Raw genomic sequence first — 25,856 nt, forward strand, 5'->3', positions numbered from 1 at the left:
TTTTATCAACAGGGCTCCAGCATCATCAGCAGAGTACTGTAATCAGTGGTTTAGTGAGTCAGGGATGGTGTCTGTCTGTCTTACCTCTGGAGATGCCATTTTCCGAGACCCACTGGACCCTGGGGGGGGGGGGAGAGAGAGAGAGAAAAGGAGGAGAAAGGAAAACATATTAGAGAGTAGTGATGGACCTATTCTTGCACACCTCAGTCCTCCTCTTAGAATCTAACAGTTACCGACAGAACCAAGCTAATTTCACATAGCTGGAGTCATGTCGGCCAGCTGTAGTGATTCATTCATCGTCACATAGTATAGTAGTTTATGGAAGAAGGAACCCGTATTAAAGTGTCTGATAGGGATGTGCAATGTCTGGACTGACACTATCGTTTGACATCACGATGTCATCACCATCGACGATGCAATCGTAAAATCCCCCAAAACTAGTGTCTGACCAAATTGCTTAATTGCAGTCTTTCCACTCCATGCACAAAATGCTCATAAGAAAACCCTAATAAACTTCAGTGTAATTTTGATTTGAATACAAATTTGTCGCAGTAAATGCTTGACAACCACTCTTGGTTAATTACAAATACAGCAGTCATTCGTGTTATTTTCCACAGATGCCGAGCCATGGTTGCCAGGCTCCCAAGTGGCGCAGCGGTCTAAAGCACTGCATTTCAGTGCTTGAGGCGTCACTACAGACCCCCTGGTTCGATTCCAGGCTGTATCACAACCGGCCGTGATTGGGAGTCCCATAGGGCGACGAACAATTGGCTCAGCGTCGTCCAGGTTTGGCCGGTGTAGGCCATCATTGTAAATAAGAATTTGGACTTACAGTGAGGGAAAAAAGTATTTGATCCCCTGCTGATTTTGTACGTTTGCCCACTGACAAAGAAATGATCAGTCTTTAATTTTAATGGTAGGTTTATTTGAACAGTGAGAGACAGAATAACAACAAAAAAATCCAGAAAAACACATGTCAAAAATTTTATACATTGATTTGCATTTTAATGAGGGTAATAAGTCTTTGATCCCTCTGCAAAACATGACTTAGTACTTGGTGGCAAAACCCTTGTTGGCAATCACAGAGGTCAGACGTTTCTTGTAGTTGGCCACTAGGTTTGCACACATCTCAGGAGGGATTTTGTCCCACTCCTCTTTGCAGATCTTCTCCAAGTCATTAAGGTTTCGAGCCTGACGTTTGGCAACTCGAACCTTCAGCTCCCTCCACAGATCTTCTATGGGAATAAGGTCTGGAGACTGGCTAGGCCACTCCAGGACCTTAATGTGCTTCTTCTTGAGCCACTCCTTTGTTGCCTTGGCCATGTGTTTTGGGTCATTATCATGCTAGAATACCCATCCACAACCCATTTTCAATGCCCTGGCTGAGGGAAGGAGGTTCTCACCCAAGATTTGACGGTACATGGCCCCGTCCATCGTCCCTTTGATGCGGTGAAGTTGTCCTGTCCCCTTAGCAGAAAAACACCCCCAAAGCATAATGTTTCCACCTCCATGTTGGACAGTGGGGATGGTGTTCTTGGGGTCATAGGCAGCATTCCTTCTCCTCCAAACACGGCGAGTTGAGTTGATGCCAAAGAGCTCGATTTTGGTCTCATCTGACCACAACACTTTCACCCAGTTCTCCTCTGAATCATTCAGATGTTCATTGGCAAACTTCAGACGGGCCTGTATATGTGCTTTCTTGAGCAGGGGAACCTTGCGGGCGCTGCAGGATTTCAGTCCTTCACGGCATAGTGTGTTACCAATTGTTTTCTTGGTGACTATGGTCCCAGCTGCCTTGAGATCATCTGTAACTGACTTGCCTAGTTAAATAAAGGTTAAATAAAAACTTTTAAAAATTAATGGTTAGACCTACACAGCCACAAGAATGGCTAGGCCTAGGCTAACTGCTGCTCCCATTCACAATACACATTCTGCTCTAGATTTACCCACCACTTCTCCCTCTAATGTTGCTTCCATGTCAGCCTGCCCTGGACGCTGTTGCGGTGGGGCCTTTGCCTCGAGCCTAAAACAATCTAGGGGAACCCCTGCAATTCAGTCACTGCTCAGGATGCATTGCATTTGTATGACGGTTCTCCATAAATTCTAAAAACAGCTAATGTTGTAGCTTGCAGTTACTAAGGTTACCGACCGCCTATCTGTTACTTAGTACCTCTGCACTGTATGTAGGTCCATCTCCAGACAGTATAGTATTACAGCAGACATTCCCTCCCAGACAGTCTACCACAGAGCAAATACTGTGAGAGCATAGAGCAGCTGCAGGGCAACAAGTTAACTGACCACTCGCTGCATAACACACCACACACACACACACACACACAGTCAAAAAGACAGACACACAAACAGAGCGATGAGTGGACATAGCCTGGAATTAGGTTTAATGGGGAAAACCGGATACAGGGAAAGACCAGGGTGGTGAGAGGAAATTACGAGAGAACTCCTGGCATCAACACAGGGACATACAGTGCCTTGCAAAAGTATTCATCCCCCTTGACGTTTTTCCTATTTTGTTGAATTACAACCTGTAAATGTGGATTTTTATTTGAATTTCATGTACTGGACATACACAAAATAGCCCAAATTGGTAAAGTGAAATGAAAAGAATAACTTGTTTCAAAACATTCTAAAAAATAAATACTGCATATGCATTCACCCCCTTTGCTATGAAGCCCCTAAATAAAATCTGGTGCAACCAATTACCTTCAGAAGTCACATAATTAGTTAAATAAAGTCCACCTGTGTGCAATCTAAGTGTCACATGATCTGTCACATGATCTCAGTATATATACACACCTGTTCTGAAAGGCCCCAGAGTCTGAAACACCACTAAGCAAGGGGCACCACCAAGCAAATGGCACCATGAAGACCAAGGAGCTCTCCAAACAGGTCAGGGACAAAGTTGTGGAGAAGTACAGATCAGGGTTGGGTTATAAAAAAATATCTGAAACTTTGAACATCCCACCGTGCACCATTAAATCCATTATTAAAGAAATGGAAAGAATATGGCACCACAACAAACCTGCCAAGAGAGGGCCGCCCACCAAAACTCACGGACCAGGCAAGGAGAGGCAACAAAGAGAGGCAACAAAGAGACGAAAGATAACCCTGAAGGAGCTGCAAAGCTCCACAGCGGAGATCGGAGTATCTGTCCATAGGACCACTTTAAGCCATTCACTCCACAGAGCTGGGCTTTACAGAAGAGCGGCCAGAAAAAAAAACATTGCTTAAAGAAAGAAATAAGCAAACACGTTTGGTGTTCGCCAAAAGGCATGTGGGAGACTCCCCAAACATATGGAAGAAGGTACTCTGGTCAGATGACACTAAAATTTAGCTTTTTGGCCACCAAGGAAAATGCTATGTCTGGCGCAAACCCAACACCTCTCATCACCCCGAGAACACCATCCCCACAGTGAAGCATGGTGGTGGCAGCATCATGCTGTGGGGATGTTTTTCCATCGGCAGGGACTGGGAAACTGGTCAGAATTGAGGGAATGATGGATGGCGCTAAATACAGGGAAATTCTTGAGGGAAACCTGTTTCAGTCTTCCAGAGATTTGAGACTGGGACAGAGGTTCACCTTCCAGCAGGACAATGACCCTAAGCATACTGCTAAAGCAACACTCGAGTGGTTTAAACATTTAAATGTCTTGGAATGGCCTAGTCAAAGCCCAGACCTCAATTCAATTGAGAATATGTGGTATGACTTAAAGATTGCTGTACACCAGCGGAACCCATCCAACTTGAAGGAGCTGGAGCAGTTTTGCCTTGAAGAAAGGGCAAAAATCCCAGTAGCTAGATGTGCTAAGCTTATAGAGACATACCCCAAGAGACTTGCAGCTGTAATTGCTGCAAAAGGAGGCTCTACAAAGTATTGACTTTGGGGGGGTTGAATAGTTATGCACGCTCAAGTTCTGTTTTTTTGTCTTATTTCTTGTTTGTTTCACAATAAAGCATATTTTGCATCTTCAAAGTGGTAGGCATGTTGTGTAAATCAAATTATACAAACCCCCCAAAAATCAATTTTAATTACAGGTTGTAAGGCAACAAAATAGGAAAAATGCCAAGGGGGTGAATACTTTCGCAAGCCACTGTACGTCGGTCTCTGCCAGACATAACCCCAGTCTGATACTGTGTCTAGACCACTGTACGTCGGTCTCTGCCAGACATAACCCCAGTCTGATACTGTGTCTAGACCACTGTACGTCGGTCTCTGCCAGACATAACCCCAGTCTGATACTGTGTCTAGACCACTATACGTCGGTCTCTGCCAGACATAACCCCAGTCTGATACTGTGTCTAGACCACTGTACGTCGGTCTCTGCCAGACATAACCCCAGTCTGATACTGTGTCTAGACCACTATACGTCGGTCTCTGCCAGACATAACCCCAGTCTGATACTGTGTCTAGACCACTGTACGTCGGTCTCTGCCAGACATAACCCCAGTCTGATACTGTGTCTAGACCACTATACGTCGGTCTCTGCCAGACATAACCCCAGTCTGATACTGTGTCTAGACCACTGTACGTCGGTCTCTGCCAGACATAACCCCAGTCTGATACTGTGTCTAGACCACTATTCGTCGGTCTCTGCCAGACATAACCCCAGTCTGATACTGTGTCTAGACCACTATACGTCGGTCTCTGCCAGACATAACCCCAGTCTGATACTGTGTCTAGACCACTATACGTCGGTCTCTGCCAGACATAACCCCAGTCTGATACTGTGTCTAGACCACTATACGTCGGTCTCTGCCAGACATAACCCCAGTCTGATACTGTGTCTAGACCACTATACGTCGGTCTCTGCCAGACATAACCCCAGTCTGATACTGTGTCTAGACCACTATACGTCGGTCTCTGCCAGACATAACCCCAGTCTGATACTGTGTCTAGACCACTATACGTCGGTCTCTGCCAGACATAACCCCAGTCTGATACTGTGTCTAGACCACTGTACGTCGGTCTCTGCCAGACATAACCCCAGTCTGATACTGTGTCTAGACCACTATACGTCGGTCTCTGCCAGACATAACCCCAGTCTGATACTGTGTCTAGACCACTGTACGTCGGTCTCTGCCAGACATAACCCCAGTCTGATACTGTGTCTAGACCACTGTACGTCGGTCTCTGCCAGACATAACCCCAGTCTGATACTGTGTCTAGACCACTGTACGTCGGTCTCTGCCAGACATAACCCCAGTCTGATACTGTGTCTAGACCACTGTACGTCGGTCTCTGCCAGACATAACCCCAGTCTGATACTGTGTCTAGACCACTGTACGTCGGTCTCTGCCAGACATAACCCCAGTCTGATACTGTGTCTAGACCACTATACGTCGGTCTCTGCCAGACATAACCCCAGTCTGATACTGTGTCTAGACCACTATACGTCGGTCTCTGCCAGACATAACCCCAGTCTGATACTGTGTCTAGACCACTATACGTCGGTCTCTGCCAGACATAACCCCAGTCTGATACTGTGTCTAGACCACTATACGTCGGTCTCTGCCAGACATAACCCCAGTCTAATACTGTGTCTAGACCACTGGGTCCTCTCTACCAGAGCCAATGACTAAACTTTTTCCATCACCCAAACTAAGCTTTGGGACTTTTCCTGTGACTCACCGAGTTGCCATCTTCCTTTTTGGTAGGGATGTGCTCATTACCAATCCTATCTAAGATTAAATTCGACCCTGCAGACCCCAGGCCCAACTTTATCCAGCACAAGAGATAACAGCCCATAGCCTATTTTAAAACATTGCTATTTGTGCGACAAACATGCCAACATAGAAAAACCCAGAAGCAAAATATGTCTGGAATTTTCTCAATGTTGTTTTCACATAGTCATAACAATGCTTGAAAAATGTGCTCCTCACAAAAGGATTCGCCCTCTAAAATTGTGTGCATGTGTGAGATTCACCTTCTCGCCCACTCCAAGAGAACTTCAGGCCTATGACCAATAGCAACTGCTATTTCTGACTTTCAACATAGTGATATTACAAACAGTTGGGAAAAAACGTGTCTGCTGTTATTGTAATATTGTGGGCAGGTCAGAGTAATGTTGAGGACAGTGAGAGGCAAGAGGAGGGAGACCTCCTGAAAATATATAATGCGAGTGATGTAATGGTGGGATACTGAGAGCGAAACAGGAAACAGTCTAATATGCTATTTGTCTGAGATATTAGGCTAGGCCTATTCAAATTGTGAGATGGATCAAATCAATCAATTAAACCAATGCACATTGCTTGAACAAACTCCATAAGGATTAGTTAGCTCAGGGAGTGGAGATGCATCTTGTCTTGGTAAGCTATGTCGTAGCCATTTCACTGCGTAATGCATTGCACGCACACACAATAGAAAGCACACACGCACACACAATAGAAAGCAACTCTTAACCAAGCCTCTATTCGGTCCACACACCCTTTGCTTGCTCAAATGCCACAAGGTCCTGTAATGCCTGGAAGAGGCACTCACAGGAACTAAGTACACGCTCAGCCACTCGCTCACACACACTGCAACCCCATGCAGGTACCTCTCTGCAAGGCTCTCCTCCAGAATTGAGTCCTAATGTCTGTGGAGTAAGATACAGAACCACCACAACCAGTTACACATGAACAAGGCATGCATACAACCAAATTAGGTTTCAATCACATTGCTCACCTCTAAATTAGCCTATATGGACCATAGGCTACAGAGATCTAGAAACAAGCAGCGCTTTGTTTAAGAAAAATTGCTTGTTTTTAAAAGTAGGATTTCGATAACATCCCAGTTCGACATTGTGTCCAAACATTTCCACAGTTACAATGAGGGTGCGTGTGTCCTAAACACATCTCAGTTCAGTTCACAACACATGTTGGCTGTTAGCCTGCACTGTAGCATGCATGTAGAGCAATAATATGGGACACTCCCCTATTTTTGTCTGACAAAGTAGAGTAAATGTGCTGGTTATTGGCCCAATTTATGAGCTTATATATAGACAGAGATCACCCTGTATCATTTGCGTTTGTGTTAATTGGCTTAGTTCACAGCCCTGTATTCAGACTTAGATCCCCATAAAGCAATCAGGCTTGTTATTGCGGGAACAAAACAGACCTATTCTCATGACCTGACTCAAACTGGCTAGCTACTACAGTACCAAGGGAAGAGCAACTGTAACAAACACCATAGTAAAGCTGATAAGAGCCTATACTAGACCAGGATTAGAAAGATAGAGAAGACTCATTTCCTGACCCAGCATCACTGTTCACAGCATAACCTCTGATATCAACTGATTCTGGACAAGTGAATAATGTGACCACAACCAAAAACCAACTCAGTCAGGACTAGGGCTGGGGCGATAAACCGAAAATCGACACCGACCATAATCACTTATCGCAGGCATTTTGCTGATATCTTTCCTTAGGATAAATTGCCTATAATAGAGAAACTAAGTTTTAAATGAAATTAATGAGCTAATATTGGTGATTGTTAATGGGACAATTGATGGCTACAACCATAAAACTAGCAGTAGTAGTTTAAATGATGATACAAAAAAACGGTGGTTAACATTGTTATAAACGTATCGTTCTCGCATCAATTCTGGCAATTTATCGCAATATGGATTTTTGTCCTTATCGCCCAGCGCTAGTCAGGACGCCCCATGAATTCCTTTTATACTCTGTGACTTCCAGTAAAGTTCTCTGTAAATGTGTTGGAATTATGACAGGACAGTAGGTTCTTCCTCAACCACATAGGCCTATATTACTCGGACTATTGCTCATTATCTCCCATGGAAACCAAATCTGTATCCATTCCACCCTAAACTAACGTTACTTCGCCTAATTGATTGGATGTGCGTGACTGCCTGTTGTCACGAGTCCAAAAGCTGCAGAAAAACATTACTGCGTCAACAACATAGACGCGACCACCACATTCTATCCACGAAAACAATTGTGTTGGCATTACAAATAAATAGGCAACACACACTAGTTAGCTAGCAACCAACTTTACTGGCTAGTCTCAGTTCCTTGGGTTGGCTAGTTAGCTAACTTGCAACAATTAACAGGTGTTTTGTCCTACTACTCGATGCGACAAATATTACAAAATATCAACACAAAGGCCCACTGTTAGCAAATAGCTAACAGAGGGAGTAAGTTAGCTAACTACTGTAGTTATAATTGCTGGAGTTGGAGAGAATTTGCCCCATTCAAGAGCGAGATAGTTAACGTTAGCTAGCTACATCTGATTGAAAATCGCAAGCCCTTACTACTAGCAGCCCTTACTACTAGCAACACCATAACGCCCAGGACCCAATTTCAAGCTTACAACGTTAACTGGTAACGTTAAGATACCTAGTTAGCTAGCTATAGCGCAATCCATCTGATCCGATTGTTGACGTTAGCAAACTGTGATAACGTTAGCTAGCTAGCTCAAACAGAACGGAGAAATTGAGTCAGTTGAATTAAGACAACAAAAAAACATATTCCGTTACAGGCGGTGCTGAATATGTAGCTACGTTAATTAGATCGCATTTTCGTGCAAACTACTTCACGGAGAGACGTAAATGTGTTATTGTAGATACCTGTTGGAGCAGTCGATCCCGAATCAACTGGAACGGCGGTCGCCATTTTGGATTGGCCGTTATCGGAACAGATATTAAACACATCTTTGGTATCCGTATCTACCAGCAAGTAGATTGTCCAGCAGCAGTCAAAATTGGCTATATCGTAAAAATGTTAGAAAATCAAAATGTGCTTTTTGGTTTTTATTTAAGGTTATGGTTAGACATAAGGTTAGCAGTGTGGTTACGGTTGTTTAAAATAAAATTTTAAGAAGATAAATTGTAGAAATATGAGGGTTTATGACTGTGTATACCCCGTGGACCGGTTCGTAGATAAAACATTCTCATTCAGGCTGCAAAGGTATACATTTCCTCCTTAAATATAGTTAATGGCGAGAAGGTGGAGAGAACAAAACAGGGAAAATATGCATACTTTCTTTATGAAACACAATTTTCCACCGCCATGCTAGAGTAGCTAATGCTAGTTCCTGATGTTGCGCTCCCAGTTCAGCCAGGGGTAAACTAACATAGTAGGCCTAAAAGACGCCTGAGCGGAGTCCCCACCTCTGTTTTTCATGGAAAACGGAAGTTAGTATTTTTTAACCGTGTCCCTGAAAACCAGAAACATCCGCCAACGCTGCTAAGGGTGGTGGTATACAGACTTCTGCAACCTGATTGGCTGAACGCAATATGAAACATCTGGGACTAGCATTCCTTGCCACTAACATGGTGGTGGAAAATAGTGGGGGTTTTTTATAAAGAAAGCACATATTTTCCCCGTTTTTTCTGCCTTCTCGCCATTAAATCAAATTAAGGAGGAAATCGATGCCTTTGCAGCCTGAATGGAGGATGTTTAATGTACGAACCGGTCCACTGGGGAGACGAGTGTATATAGACGGCTTCATACCATGCCTTTTGGACGGTAAAATGAAACGACTCAATATTGCCATCTGCTGGGCTTTGGGATAGACTTCGTGGTTGTGCCAGCTAGTGACGACCCTATCTGCTCTATTAATGCAAGTTCTACTGCACTAACTTGGTGGATAAATGTCAGTCAAACAGTCACTATTACATAAAGTTAACTTCTATCAACATTTCACAGTTTATTCAAATAATAATTTGACATTTTCAATGTTGTGCAAGTGTCAAATGACTACAAATTACAATAACTGGCAGTGCTTCAAATATTTATTTCAAATGTTAGAAATAGAACAGGAGAACTGGACTAGCAGTTCTGGAGCTATATGAAAAATACAACTAACAAACCTGAAACATGAATATAAAAATAAGTGATTTGATTCGTAAAGCAGATATCAGCTCTCCAGGTGTTCTAACATTATAACACCCTCTTAATGACAGACACTGACAGTAATACTGGCATATTATGTGCACTCTGATAGCATACATTAATTGATTGTCATCTGGCCATGCTAGAAAATATGGAATAAATGGCACTTTGACTATAAATTACGTTATTTAACCACAAACCCTAGCATTATACTTACTTCTACCCACACTAACCCCTGTTTGACTAAATCATGCACTTGCTCAACAGTTCTTCAGCATTAGCCAATTATATCCTTTCTAGCATGGTCATCTAGTGATTACTGCACAAATCCCCTGACCGCCAATTCGGATTGGTCCACTGCCATCAGAGTAAAAAAAAGAAAATCAGGCGAGGGGGCATTTCCTCTTTCTGAGGTGTGGGGACTTGGTTGCCTTGGCAATGGCATTCATGAGCAGGCTGGAGAGGCATATAGGGGCGTCCTGGCAGATGGAGGAGGAAGGGAAGGACGTCTGCAAGCCAGTGGAGGAGGAGGGCTTCCTCTCAATACAGCGGCTAAACGCCAGCATCACTAGCTGGGTTCACAAAGAGAAGTTATGAAACCAACAATATCAAAAGGCATGCAACATGCTTAGAGCTACAATCTAAAAAAAAAAAAATTGTTTATAACAAACTTAACTCTAAGATCCTGTAGACACTTGATGGCCAATCATGTTAATTTTATCCTAATGGGACAACCTGGTTAATATGAGATATGGGGTTTTCTGTGTGAACCTGTTTTATTAAGCGTTGAACTCACCTCGTCCTTAACACATGCAGTTCTCTGGTCTGCTGGCAGGGGGCAGCATTGGTCCACTATGTTCTGGACAGGGAGAGCCACAGGGAATCTGAGAGAGCAGATTGTGAGATCATCTCAGTATGCGTACATCTTTGTTTTCCTCCATAATCAAATCAATCAGTCAAAAGGCTTTGTTACACAGAAATGTACAAACGTCCCTGGATCAAACTAGCTGCTGTAATAAGCTACTTGTGAAAGTTATTGTATACTATTGTTTTTAAACTTTTGGTAATGGTCTTTGATACAATGCAACTCTGAAACTTTAATGTCATTAACCACGTTTCCATCCACAGTTTTTATGCAAGTAAGGTCATACCGTATAAAACAAAATCACGACAGATGTGATGGAAACTGGAAGTTTTGGTAACATTTTATAAATACCGACAAATAATTTGTTCGTTTGACATGGTGGGATATTTTTGTCTGTAAAATTAATTATGTGAAAAATGGCAGTGGAAACGCCTTTATGCGCAAATATTGATATAATAACCATCATATCGAAGTTAACTTGTAGTCACGCGATGATATGGTGTGTGGTCCTTCCACTACGACTCACTAAACTATGCTGTTTATTAGGCTAAAGATGAAATAAATTATGATGAAACTTCACAGGGTGGTGAAAGTGCACGGTGATGCTTGATGCTCCTTTCCAATAAATATCGAGGGTCTTACTCTGGTGACATGATGATCGATGCTTGACTGCCGTTTGAAAAATAAAAATATTCTCGCTGTTCTCCATAATAATCTCATAATCTAGACTAGCCTACCCGCATTGTATCTGCTAGCTGTTGGCTAGAGCGCATGTACCAAGACCAGAGTGGGCACATTTGCTATTTACAGCAACCGTTTTTGTGACAAAACTATCAGTAGTTGGAAATGGGATGGAAACACATTGAACTTTAGATTTTTATTCGGTACATGAAATCTTATGCGAAAAAATGCATTTAGTGTGCACTACAAAAATCTGCAACAAGTCAGTTAGGTGGAAACACACCACTGGTTGGAAAATGTGCATATTTTTAATCTGTCGCCAATTGGATGGAACCCTAGCTAGTCACCATTAACTACAGTGAAACGTTTCTGAAAGCTCTGGTTCTGTCACCCATAAAGATAAACAATCAGGCTGGGCAGCATAAACGTGACTGAGGAGGAAAAAGGTCAAATTAAGCACACACTCACACACAATAATCCTAAACAAACACCCTTACTTCTTCTTGATGATCTTGTATGTTTCACAGATGTGTCCGAGGGTGTGGGTCTGTGGTGTGGCAGAGGGGAGCTCTCGGTCATAGTCTGGATGAGGGGCACGGGAGGAGAAACAGGTGTACCTCTCCTCACCCTCTCCCACATCACAACAGGAGGAGTTGTGAGGCCTCCCCTTCTGCTCTTCCCCACAAAACCTGTCAAGCACCTCACGCCACTAAGAGAGAGGGGAGAGATGTAAACACTTGATTTGATCAACACTCGTAATGTACATCTAAACTTGTTCTGCACTCTGAATGCCAGGGGAGAACCTTAATGCCTGCAAAAAAAATTATAGATATGCACACAAAAAGATACCTAAAAAAAAACATTGTATTATTTTTCACTGTATAGAGGATAGATTATACAGATGTTTTGGTTTAGCAGCCTTCTTCAGTGTAGGTATGAATGGGATCCTTATTTTTCCCACATTGACAAGTGCAGGTAGGCAGGCCATATCACACACACATCATGCTTCTTACCTTTCCCTCAGCACAGGGTAGCACATCCTTCTGTCCCTTACAGCAGTGCTTGAACCCTCTCTCCAGCCGGTTCACAGTCTTTGATTGACGGGCCAGCCAGCCATAGCCTGTACGTGGCAGGCACTTGGTGGTGTAGAGGGGGCGGTCGTTGTGTAGGCAGCAGACCAATCCGATGTTGTCGGAAGTGGGGCGTCCAGGGGGGAAGCTGATGTCAGAGTCTCTGGGAGTAGCTTGGAGGGACTTATTCCCTCTGACAGCACGCGGACCGGGCTGGGACCTGGGAGGAAAGGACACAATACATTTAGTCATTAGTTGCCATAAATAAGGTCAATTTGAACCTAACACTAACCCTAAACTAGGGCTGTTGTGGTCATGAAATTTTGTCAGCCAGTGATTGTCATGCAAATAACTGCCAGTCTCACAGTAATTTACAGTTAATTAGGCCTACAGTTGAAGTCGGAAGTTTACATACACCTTAGCCAAATACATTTCAACAGTCTTTTACAATTCCTGACATTTAATCCTAGTAAAAATTCACTGTCTTAGGTCAGTTAGGATCACCACTTTATTTTAAGAATGTGAAATGTCAGAATAATAGTAGAGATAATTATTTATTTCAGCTTTTATTTCTTTCATCACATTCCCAGTGGGTCAGAAGTTTATATATACTCAATTAGTATTTGGTAGCATTGCCTTTAAAATTGTTTAACTTGGGTCAAACGTTTCGGGTAGCCTTCCACAAGCTTCCCACAATAGGTTGGGTGAATTTTGGCCCATTCCTCCCAACAGAGCTGGTGTAACTGAGTCAGGTTTGTAGGCCTCCTTGCTCGCACACGCTTTTTCAGTTCTGCCCACACATTTTCTATAGGATTGAGGTCAGGGCTTTGTGATGGCCACTCCAATACCTTGACTTTGTTGTCCTTAAGCCATTTTGCCACAACTTTGGAAGTATGCTTGGGGTCATTGTCCATTTGGAAGACCCATTTGCGACCAAGTTTTAACTTCCTGACTGATGTCTTGAGATGTTGCTTCAATATATCCACATAATTTTCCTTCCTTATGATGCCATCTATTTTGTGAAGTGCACCAGTCCCTCCTGCAGCAAAGCACCCCCACAGCATGATGCTGCCACCCCTGTGCTTCACGGTTGGGATGGTGTTCTTCGGCTTGCAAGCCTACCCCTTTTTCCTCCAAACATAACGATGGTCATTATGGCCAAACAGTTCTATTTTTGTTTCATCAGACCAGAAGACATTTCTCCTAAAGGTACAATCTTTGTCCCCATGTGCAGTTGCAAACCGTAGTCTGGGTTTTTTATGGCAGTTTTGGAGCAGTGGCTTCTTCCTTGCTGAGCAGCCTTTCAGGTTATGTCGATATAGGACTTGTTTTACTGTGAATATAGATACTTTTGTACCTGTTTCCTCCAGCATCTTCACAAGGTCCTTTGCTGTTGTTCTGGGATTGATTTGCACTTTTCGCACCAAAGTACGTTCATCTCTAGGAGACCGAACGCATCTCCTTCCTGAGCGGTATGACAGCTGTGTGGTCCCATGGTGTTTATACTTGCGTACTATTGTTTGTACAGATGAACGTGGTACCTTCAGGCGTTTGGAAATTGCTCCCAAGGATGAACCAGACTTGTGGAGGTCTACAATTTTTTTTCGGAGGTCTTGGCTGATGTCTTTTGATTTTCCCATGATGTCAAGCAAGAGGCACTGAGTTTGAAGGTAGGCCTTGAAATACATCCACAGGTTCACATCCAATTGACTCAAATGATGTCAATTAGCCTATCAGAAGCTTCAAAAGCCATGACATCATTTTCTGGAATTTTCCAAGCTGTTTAAAGGCACAGTCAACTTAGTGTATGTAAACTTCTCACCCACTGGAATTGTGATACATTAAATTATAAGTGAAATAATCTGTCTGTAAACAATTGTTGGAAAAAGAACTTGTGTCATGCACAAAGTAGATGTCCTTACCGACTTGCCAAAACGATAGTTTGATAACAAGAAATTTGTGGAGTGGTTGAAAAACTAGTTTTAATGACTCCAACCTAAGTGTATGTAAACTTCCGACTTCAACTGTACATAAACACGTTTAGCATCTCCTGGCTTCCACGCATACCCTACAAGCCACTGATGCAGACCTTTGGAACATCTACATAAAAAAAGTCTAATAAATCCATCACAATAAATCCATTATTTATTTTAGACAGGTTTAAAGAAACATGATATGAAGAAAATGTAGTCTATTTCAGAAGAACAGAATAGCATACTCTGAGTTGTCCTCATGTTAGGCCCTGATCTGGCTATGCCATATGGCTGTGGGCTACACTAGTTCATTTAGCAGAAAAGATTTGTATAGAATTCCGTGGCATTATTTTATAGTATGAAGAATACAATTGAACATAGCTGAATAAAATAGAAAGGATATTTTCTTCAAACGATTTCCAAGGGACTGTGCACATGCAGCTATTCTGAGTTGAGCGGTTAACTAAGAAACAGGTCCTCCTGTATGCTTAATTAGTTGTTTATGCAACTTTAGTTGTGATACAAATGTTAGGCTATATGTTTTGATGTTTAATACATTCTGCATGATTACAGGCTGCATGATGCGACTAATGATGATTTTAAAAAAGTCACATGAAAGGCATGCGCTCTGCTCTGTTTCTTGCGCAGGCTGCACACACTTCATCAGTCTCTCATTCACAATTTGACAAGCACTTGATAATATTCTCACCCATCAGACTATTCTCAATTTAATCTGGTCTTTACATATAGCCTACTAATATATGTGTGAAATTACTTTTGATTAGAATGGTCCACATAAAAAATTAATGTCATCCGTAGCCTGCACTCGAATAACGAATGGCGGTTACGTGCAGTTATGTTTTTAAAATGCATAGGCAGCGCATCCATAAGGCTAGGGGAAGCTTTTCCTAAAGTCAATTGGATTAAATTGCCCAAATTATATAGCCTACTCCTGTCTATACAGAAATATGTTAAAATCATTCAAAAAAGGCTCCTCAAGCATGATTTGGCCACAGAGGAGATTTAGCTTCTGAAAAAAAAGTTAGTTGTGGATTGTTTTAAATAGCATTGCCTACAGTCGGAAGGAAAGGCAGCGCGCAATTTGGGCAGGTTATTGTTGAGTTGCGTCTACAGTACCTGTCAAAAGTTTGGACACACCTACTCATTCAAGGGTTTCTTATTTTTACTATTTTCTACATTGTAGAATAATAGTGAAAACATAAAAACTATTAAATAACACATATGGAATCATGTAGTAACCAAAAAAGTGTTATACAAATCAAAATATATTTTATATTTGAGATTCTTCAAATTAGCCACCCTTTGCCTTGATGACAGCTTTGCACACTCTTGGCATTCTCTCAACCAGCTTCACCTGGAATGCTTTTCCACAGTCTTGAAGGAGTTCCCACATATGCTGAGCACTTGTTGGCTGCTTTTCCTTCACTCTGCGGTCCAACTCATCCCAAACCATCTCAATTGGGTTAAGGTCAGGTGATTGTGGAGGCCAGGTCATCTGATGCAGCACTCCATCACTCTCCTTCTTGGTCAAATAGCCCTTACACAGCCTGGAGGTGTGTTGGGTCATTGTCCTGTTGAAAAACAAATGATAGTCCCACTAAGCTCAAACCAGATGGGATATCACTGCAGAATGCTGTGGTAGCCATGCTGGTTACGTGTGCCTTGAATTCTAAATAAATCACTGATAGTGTCACCAGCAAAGCACCCCCACATCATCACACCTCCTCCTCGATGCTTCATGGTGGGAACCACACATGCAGAGATAATCCGTTCACCTACTCTGCGTCTCACAAAGACACGGCGGTTGGAACCAAATTTGGACTCATTAGACCAAAGGACAGATTTCCACCGGTCTAATGTCCGTTGCTCGTGTTTCTTCTTCTTATTGGTGTCCTTTAGTAGTGGTTTCTTTGCAGCAATTCGACCATGAAGGCCTGATTCACACAGTCTCCTCTGAACAGTTGATGTTGATCTCTGTGAAGCATTTATTTGGACTGCAATTTCTGAGGCTGGTAACTCTAATTAACTTATCCTCTGCAGCAGAGGTAACTCTGGGTCTTCCATTCCTGTGGTGGTCCTCATGAGAGCCAGTTTCATCATAGTGCTTGATGGTTTTTGCGACTGCACTTGAAGAAACTTTCAAAGTTCTTGAAATTTTCCGGATTGACTGACCTTCATGTCTTACAGTAATGATGGACTGTCGTTTCTCTTTGCTTATTTGAGCTGTTCTTGCCATGATATGGACTTGGTCTTTTACCAAATAGGGCTATCTTCTGTATACCACCCCTACCTTGTCACAACACAACTGATTGGCTCAAACGCATTAAGGAAAGAAATTCCATAAATTAACTTTTAACAAGGCACACCTGTTAATTGAAATGAATTCCAGGTGACTACCTCATGAAGCTGGTTGAGAGAATTCCAAGAGTGTGCAAAGCTGTCAAGGAAAAGGGTGGCTACTTTGAGGAATCTCAAATTTAAATATATTTTGAATTGTTTAACACTTATTTTGTTACTACATGATTCCGTATGTGTTATTTCATAGTTTTGATCTCTTCACTATTATTCTACAATGTAGAAAATAGTAAAAATAAAGAAAAACCCTTGAATGAGTAGTTGTGTCTAAACTTTTGACTGGTACTGTATCTGTGAAAAGTAGAGGCCAAGCCAGGCATATCGCAATATTTCAAAATACAATTGCGGGAAAACAGTTTGGAAAGCAAATGGTTATTGCTGTAAAGAGAAGACAATGAAAGGAATAATCTGTCTTTTAGTTATCAAAATTCTAAATTTAATTGAGCGAACAACAGTATAGCCTATCTTATTGGCACCAGGCGGGAGCATCAGCAATATCCCCGGTGAGTGCGCACTGTGCATTAAAAGTTTGTTTTTGGACAATAATTTCCTCCTCCCGTTTAGATGGACATCATATTCTATTTGTGTCTCCCCTTCTTGTAGGCCTATTATATGGACAATATCGTTTCTATTTGATATTTTTGTCACGGTCAACAGAATAGGCTACCCTTTCATTTGTCCTATTAAAAAAAAGATTCTGCTAATGTCTCCAGTCATATATAAAGTGTAGTAGAACTGCATGAAATGTGTTTATAAAAAAGGTCACATTTTTCCCATTCAAAGAAAGAAGAAACGTAGGCCTATCTGATCTAGCCTAGGCATACTCTACGCTATACACGCTTAGCCATGCATTGAACAGTATTTTTTTGCAAACAATGATTGAGTTATATTATTAGCCTAAATTATGACTATCCAATCTACTCATCACATTTCCAATAGTAGGCTATCTTACATAAGAATGTAATGCTTTATTATAAAGGTACATTTTTATGGTGAAAATTATCTTCCCCAAACTTGAACATCACGCACTGCCTATGTATGCCAGTTAGGCTACAACGGTTGTAAAGCGGATCACTGTGCTTAATTAAGAATTGAGCCAGAAATATAGCAGCACAAGAAAGCTGGGATCCTCTTTTAAATAGTGGCCAGTCAAAACTCTGTTTTCACACGCAACTGCACAATGACTGGGTTTATAAGAACACACGTTTCACTACGCGCTGTAGGTGCTCTTACCGTTCATGGGGTTCTAGGCCTGTAGGCTGTGTTTGGAGTTATTTTACCACGTTAGTTATAATACAAACCTTATCAAAACATATAGGCCTATGGGCTAGGCTACATGACGTGTGCCTCTATGATTTGAAGTTACACAAAAAAAGGCATGCACTGTTTCTTGCCTTACTGCACATGCTGGGCATCATTAACAAGTGATAATATTGTCACCCATCAGACTATTTTAATCTTGTCTTTAGAGATACTAAATAATATATGTGTGAAATTAGTTTTGATTTAGAATGGACTATTATCATGCACCTATCGGAATAGGGAAAATACATGTCATCTATGCACTTAAATAGCGAATGGAGGACGCTTTTCCCATGGTTCATTTTCATGCCAGCCAGGTAGGCTATACTCCTGATGTAAAGCGAAGCAATGTGCTTAATATTAGGAAAGTTGAGAAATAAATATAGTAGGCCTAGCCTATAGAAAGTTGATGGGATCCTCCTCTTTTTAATAGAGGCCATCAAAACTTGTTTTCTCACGCAATTGCATAGCCTATAGGAATGTTGCGCAACATGAGCTCATGGCCACTCATGAAGTGTTTGATTAGATTTTCGATTAGATTTGCGTTGATGTCAGAGTGATTAGAGGGGAAATAGAGTGCTGAGTACCAGCCCATTAGCAACAGGCAGTTAGGCTATTAATGACCATCAGCACCATCAGAGCGCAGTTTTAGAGAAGCCTAGTTACCGTGACTAAATGGTCACGTGGAATTTGACTGCAGTCATGACTCGTGACCGCCAGTGTGGCGGTAATACCGCTACCATAACAGCCCTAAACCTAAAGTAAACCTCTCTCTCTCTCCTTACTTGTGACATGTTTTGGGGTTAAAGGTGAAGCCAGGTTCAGGTATGGGGGAGGAGCCTGCCCCCTGGGTGGTCGGCAGGTAGTTGGGGTTTGGGGTTTGGCTATGGAAACAGCGCAGTCTGGCCCCGCCCTCTTTCTTGCAGCAGTGGTAGTGGCTTGTCTTCACTGAGAACTCATCAGCACAGAATGTGGACAGGGTCTGCTCCCACTGTAGGCAACATACACAAACACATAAATTCACACATGAAAAATAGAGATAAAGGAAGGCCTAAAATGGTGAAGGTACAGATTTAGCCTTCAAGGGCCTGACTCATAAAGACCTTCCCCTCTACACAGCTACACAGATAGAAGCCAAGGCTGATCTGTTGTGTCTGTCTGAGCTTTCCTTCTCCTGAGTCTCATCTTCCCTAGGCATCCTCTGTCCTTATCACTACTGCATCTGTGCACGTAAAAGGAAGTTCTGTTGGTACACTAGGAATGAACGGACCAAAACAGAACACAACAGGACAGAATGTGACAGGATAGAATCCAACGTTGCCACAGAATCACTCACCGCCTGTGTAACGCAGCACAGCGTCACTTCCTGGACCTGCTGTGTCCCGTTCCCATGGCAACATGCGCTGTACCAGGACTCTACCCGGTTGACGGCATCACCTTGACGACGAAGGTAGCCGAAGCCGTTCTGGGGGAGGGAGTGGATAGGGTACCGGGGACGACGGCTGCTATGGAGACAGATGGCCTGAAGGTTATTAGGGGAGGGCTGGCCGGGGGGGAAGAGGACACTGGGGCGGGAATCCCCAAACGAGCGAGGCCCAGCCATTGGCCGATCTCCCGGTATAAAGTCTGTGTCCAGGTGCAGGGTGACCTCCCTCTGGGTCATGTCTAAGTCAGCTATGAACACACACACACACTTCTGTTACTGTACCTCCTCACACAGGATACAACACACACGCCATACTCCATTGGCTGTGTGATATTAAGTATACCAGCAGGGACGGCATCACCACCCACCTCTCTCCATGAGGACTTTGAGCAGGTGAGGCGTCAGATGGACCTCTCTCTGCAGAATGCCAGGAAACTCTACACAGTGACAGACAGGGGTTAGCACTGACAGCCCTACACTGATAACATGTCATGTGCCTACACTGTATTAATTACATGGCAGAATGGTATGGCACACATGGACATAGGAGAGGATGTGTCCCAAATACTTTGGAATACTTTCCTGCTCTCCTCTCCTTTCTTTCATTAACACTGATAGATCCGTGAATGGGCTGGATAGAACAAAACACACTCACCTATGAGTTACAGTTAGAACACACTCACCTATGGGTTACAGTTTGAACACACTCACCTATGGGTTACAGTTTGAACACACTCACCTATGGGTTACAGTTAGAACACACACCTATGGGTTACAGTTTGAACAAACTCACCTATGGGTTACAGTTAGTTATGGTTAAAACACACTCACCTATGGGTTACAGGTATTTATGGTTAAAACACACTCACCTATGGGTTACAGTTAGTAACGGTTAGAACACACACCTATGGGTTACAGTTAGAACACACTCACCTATGGGTTACAGTTAGTTATGGTCAGAACACACTCACCTATGGGTTACAGTTAGAACACACACCTATGGATTACAGTTAGAACACACTCACCTATGGGTTACAGTTAGTAATGGTTAGAACACACACCTATGGATTACAGTTAGAACACACTCACCTATGGGTTTCAGTTAGTCATGGTTAGAACAATACACACTCAGCTATGGGTTAGTTAGTTATGGTTATAATACAATCACCTTTGGGTTCCTGGGGTCCCCCAAACTCCACCTCCCTCTGGGTCATATCAGTCTCCAGCTGACTCGCCCCTGGAAGACAGATATACACACAGCACTTTGACCGCATTGAAACACACACAAACACAAACACACGTATATATACAGTACATGTCACACTAACCTTGCAGGAGCTCCTCTAGGTCAAAGGTGGCCTCTCTCTGTAACATGTCAGGCTTATCTGTGGAAGGGATGAGAGAATGTAAACAGACATAAAAACAGAGATAGGCGCACACACACACTGGTTACATAAGCCATCAAACTCTGACCATGTGATGTCAGTACTGTTGTCTACCACCTAGATTTTTGGAAATCATGAAATCAGAACACATAAAGGTAATATGTAACTTTTTGGGTGACCCAATTCACATAGAAATGTGACTTATAGATCTGTTATTCTCATTGAAAGCAAGTCTAAGAAGCGGAAGATCTGTTGTATGTGCGCTATTTCTATGATTCCTATTTCTTAAGTTACATTTTTGCTTCTGGTTTTGTATACCAGCTTCAAACAGCTGAAAATACAAATATTTTTGGTTATTGAAAAGGTATTTCATAGCGGTTTCGATGGTCCAATGATTATCTACAGTACACTATACATACATTGCTTGTTTTGTCACAAACTGAAATTAGGCTATTAGAATTTTAGCAACCAGGAAATTGCCGAACGACTTCTGCATATTGCACCTTTAATTAACATGGTGTGAATTCCCTAGTCTTGATGTTTGTTCCGCCTAGAATAATAGTTATACTGTTAGTAGACTTGGACAAAGTTGTTCCACACTAAACTGGATTAATGGAATGTATCACGTCCAACAAATAATGTTTTTCTTCACTTCTAACAGAACATGCACGAACAGAAGGGGAGCCATAAACACATACCAGGACATAAAACAAGGATAGCAAGAACAGATGATTACATGCAAATCAACAACCTTGTAGGCTACAAACCTTCAGATGCCGCGGACGCGCACCCCAGCACTAATACACACGAGCAGGCTAGAACCCAAGACCAACCCATTTCGAGTACTGACACGGAAGGTGTCCGATATCCTTGTCCTCTTTCACAGGACAGTTTCCTCAAACTCTCTTTCCCTGTGTTTCGCAAAGTCGTTCCAAAGCCACGTCAAGTTCAGGAAACGACTGGACAAACGACAGCTGGAGCGTCAAATCAAGGTCCTTCCTTTTCAAACCGTTAAGTCCTTTTGGTGTGGTATGAAACAGAGAATGAGTGTGTGAGAGCCGTGAGAGGGCATAAATACATGTATGTTTTTTTGTGATTGGAGGGAAAAAAGGGAGGGACGTTTTCTGCCATGAGTCAGCAGTGGCGTGTATTCATGGTTGGTGTTAGAAATTGCGTAATTCAAATCTGGTATTGAAATAAGAATCAAGAGATCTTCAATCCAAGCTAAATTTATTATATGCAAAATGTATGTATGATAAGTATGTTGGTTCGTATATGGGCTCACTGAAAAACCTCGCAGGGCAGACAGAGAACTAAATCCATTGTTTCAGATTGTTCTTCAAATACTCTTACAGAGAGAGTTTCTCACCTCTCTGCTGGCCAATCAGAGTAGAGACTTGAGCGTGGTTTAGACTTACTCAGCCAATCCGTTGGTGCACTGGCTGTTCCCCGCCTCTTCTGTTACCAGGCATACATTTATCATAACAACCTGTCATAGTGAGAAGAGCTAGCTCCCCTAGACACCATTCCTACGTCCAAGGATGGTTCACAGATCACAAAGAACCAGTATAGTCTAGCATTTGGAGACACAAATCCTTATCTCATTTTACCCCCTAAAACAGCTCTTCACATCAACCACAGCTTGCCAGGTGACACAACCTACATTAGCCCAGTCAAGAATGCATTCTTTCTAAGTTAGTCATCCCATCAATTATAAAAATAATAAATCTCTCACAATCCCCCTTTTCACACCCCCTAGGGTGTGATTCAAAAAATAAGAAAACACAGGGTGTCATTCATTATAATACAATACAAACAAAAAGAATCACACTTTTATTAATAGGCCATAATGATACTAAAAAATAAAAACCCTCAGTCCATCTACACCCAACTTGCAAATTGTTACCAGTCATCAAAGAACTTCAAACCATCACATAAGGAAAGACAAACATTCACATGGTTAACTTGATTAATAAAGCATAAAACACAGGATTAATAGAACACAAAACATAAGATTATTAAAACATAAAACACAAACAGAGAAGTACATTTTGGCCCCCTTTAGACACCCTCTAGTGTCACTCCACCAAGCCTGGTAGGTCATATCCTCCATTCCTTGGTTGGAGTCCAGGATTGGGCCGTATCTCACCATCTGTTGGGAAACCACCTTCCCCATCTCCTTTCTCACCAAACCTCAGACACAGGAAATAAGACAACATCCACAAAGAACAGGTATACCCATAGAAGCTATAACTTCACCCAGAATAGTTACAACAATAGTTTTCCATTTACCAAATATGTTATCAAACCAACCGTTTATGGAGCTATCAATACCAGATTTCTCAGCCAGTTCGTTCGTCAGCGTAGTTACTCCCCTGAAGCTCTTTTGTCACGGACCCGTCCGGTGCTATATTGTTTGAGGATGAAAATACAGCACATATATCCAAACAGAACACAAACTCCGCCCCGCTCAGCCAAAAGCATATCTAAAGCTATTCTATTCTGCCATGTCATTAAGCTAGTTGCCGCTGTCTGCTCAGCTAATCCCTTTATTGCATCAAGAGTGTGGTTTATAAATCTTTGCTGGTTATAGTAAATATAATTCATCCAATCTACGTTTTTATTAATTGTTGACCACCAAAAAAGACTTGATTCAAACTCAGCTGCGATCTGATTCCTAGCTTTGAATTGTTCTGGAACCCCTCGAGATACTCCTATCCCATCAATATATCTATCCTTTCATCAAAGGATCCTGGGAGGAGGTCCTACTTTGTATGTGACAACTCACCAGTCTCTGACACGTTTGATTGTTTACATATGTAGGTGAGTTCACAATCAGTTATCACCACACAACCATCAGATGTCAGCACGGGCCTGGTTTTGGCTCCTAAAATCCTCTGGCTGCAACCAAGAGGAGAGATTAGTCATGTTCTCTTTTAGTTGTGATATTCTCTGTGTGGGAGCAGGAGCTAAGATGCCCTACTCTGTATCCTATCTTACTAGTCCTAGAAAAACAATTAGAACCCCCTGAGACTTCAAACGTAGGCAACCTAGGTCGGAATGACTTTGTTATCGGGGGATACAGATAGTTCAAGTTACTACAAGACTCTTTCACCACATTCCCAGGTGGCTTGCATGGAGGATAAACCTGTTTTTGCGTACTTCAGACTTTCAGACAGTACCTACCCTTCTATGGGTCGCACTGCCATTTCTGGTAATTCCCTACTTTCACAATACTACACCTGTCCCTAAACTGTGTATGGAGATTAACATATCCCCCCGCTCGGTATGAGCAACTACATAGTCCCAGGATGTACAGTGGGGGAAAAAAAGTATTTAGTCAGCCACCAATTGTGCAAGTTCTCCCACTTAAAAAGATGAGAGAGGCCTGTAATTTTCATCATAGGTACACGTCAACTATGAAAGACAAATTGAGAAAAAAAATCCAGAAAATCACATTGTAGGATTTTTTTATGAATTTATTTGCAAATTATGGTGGAAAATAAGTATTTGGTCAATAACCAAAGTTTCTCAATACTTTGTTATATACCCTTTGTTGGCAATGACACAGGTCAAATGTTTTCTGTAAGTCTTCACAAGGTTTTCACACACTGTTGCTGGTATTTTGGCCCATTCCTCCATGCATATCTCCTCTAGAGCAGTGATGTTTTGGGGCTGTCGCTGGGTAACATGGACTTTCAACTCTCTCCAAAGATTTTCTATGGGGTTGAGATCTGGAGACTGGCTAGGCCACTCCAGGACCTTGAAATGCTTCTTACGAAGCCACTCCTTCGTTGCCCGGGCGGTGTGTTTGGGATCATTGTCATGCTGAAAGACCCAGCCACGTTTCATCTTCAATGCCCTTGCTGATGGAAGGAGGTTTTCACTCAAAATCTCACGATACATGGCCCCATTCATTCTTTCCTTTACATGGATCAGTCAGTATTAGACTTAAAACGAATCACCCAGCGATCATACACTGTTTACCAGGGGGCAGGGCTACCGACGTTAAGGCTAATCTAAAGATGGTGCTGGCTAAAGCTAAAACTGGCGAGTGTAGAGAGTATAGAGATATTGTTATCCACGTCGGCACCAACGATGTTAGGATGAAACAGTCAGAGGTCACCAAGTGCAACATAGCTTCAGCGTGTAAATTAGCTAGAAAGATGTGTCGGCATCGAGTAATTGTCTCTGGCCCCCCTCCCAGTTAGGGGGGAGTGACGAGCTCTACAGCAGAGTCTCAGCACTCAATCGCTGGTTGAAAACTGTTTTCTGCCCCTCCCAAAAGATAGAATTTGTAGATAATTGGCCCTCTTTCTGGGACTCACCCACAAACAGGACCAAGCCTGACCTGCTGATGAGGGACGGACTCCATCCTAGCTGGAGGGGTGCTCTCATCTTATCTACCAACATAGATAGGGCTCTAACTCCTCTAGCCCCACAGTGAAATAGGGTGCAGGCCAGGCAGCAGGCTGTTAGCCAACCTGCCAGCTTAGTGGAGTCTGCCAATAGCACAGTCAGTGTAGTCAGCTCAGCCATACCCATTGAGACTGTGTCTGTGCCTCGACCTAGGTTGGGCAAAACTAAACATGGCGGTGTTCACCTTAGCAATCTTATTAGGATAAAGACCTCCTCCATTCCTGCCATTATTGAAAGAGATCGTGATACCTCACATCTCAAAATAGGGTTACTTAATGTTAGATCCCTCACTTCAAAGGCAGTCATAGTCAATGAACTAATCACTGATCATAATCTTGATGTGATTGGCCTGACTGAAACATGGCTTAAGCCTGATGAATTTGCTGTGTTAAATGAGGCCTCACCTCCTGGTTACACTAGTGACCATATTCCCCGTGCATCCCGCAAAGGCGGAGGTGTTGCTAACATTTACGATAGCAAATTTCAATTTACAAAAAAAAATGGTGTTTTCGT

The 25,856-nt window shown here is 42.5% G+C and overlaps 2 protein-coding genes across 2 annotated transcripts in view; both read right to left on the minus strand.

Moving 5' to 3' along the window:
- The window catches only part of LOC121543214 (putative PIP5K1A and PSMD4-like protein), a 34,861-nt gene extending 26,221 nt beyond the window's left edge, over positions 1-8,640 (minus strand). The window contains exons 1-3 of the mRNA XM_041852949.2: positions 8,580-8,640; positions 6,552-6,590; positions 85-119 (exon numbers count right to left, since the gene is read on the minus strand). Of these exons, the coding sequence (XP_041708883.2) occupies positions 85-119; positions 6,552-6,590; positions 8,580-8,625 (120 nt within the window). The 5' untranslated portion in view covers positions 8,626-8,640. The remainder of the gene's footprint in view (positions 1-84; positions 120-6,551; positions 6,591-8,579) is intronic.
- A 1,088-nt stretch (positions 8,641-9,728) lies between these two features.
- LOC121543216 (extracellular matrix protein 1) lies at positions 9,729-21,984 on the minus strand. Its single transcript, XM_045225998.1, has 10 exons — positions 21,692-21,984; positions 20,868-20,924; positions 20,708-20,776; positions 19,908-19,976; positions 19,450-19,787; positions 18,899-19,104; positions 12,406-12,682; positions 11,890-12,101; positions 10,643-10,730; positions 9,729-10,418 (listed from the first exon to the last, which is right to left on the minus strand). Exons 1-10 carry the CDS (start codon positions 21,759-21,761, stop codon positions 10,230-10,232), a joined length of 1,575 nt encoding a protein of 524 aa, XP_045081933.1. The 5' UTR covers positions 21,762-21,984; the 3' UTR covers positions 9,729-10,229.
- Between the last annotated feature and the right edge of the window lie 3,872 nt (positions 21,985-25,856).

Source organism: Coregonus clupeaformis, chromosome 17 (genome assembly GCF_020615455.1).
Source record: "Coregonus clupeaformis isolate EN_2021a chromosome 17, ASM2061545v1, whole genome shotgun sequence".
In the NCBI taxonomy this organism is placed as follows: Eukaryota; Metazoa; Chordata; class Actinopteri; order Salmoniformes; family Salmonidae; genus Coregonus; species Coregonus clupeaformis.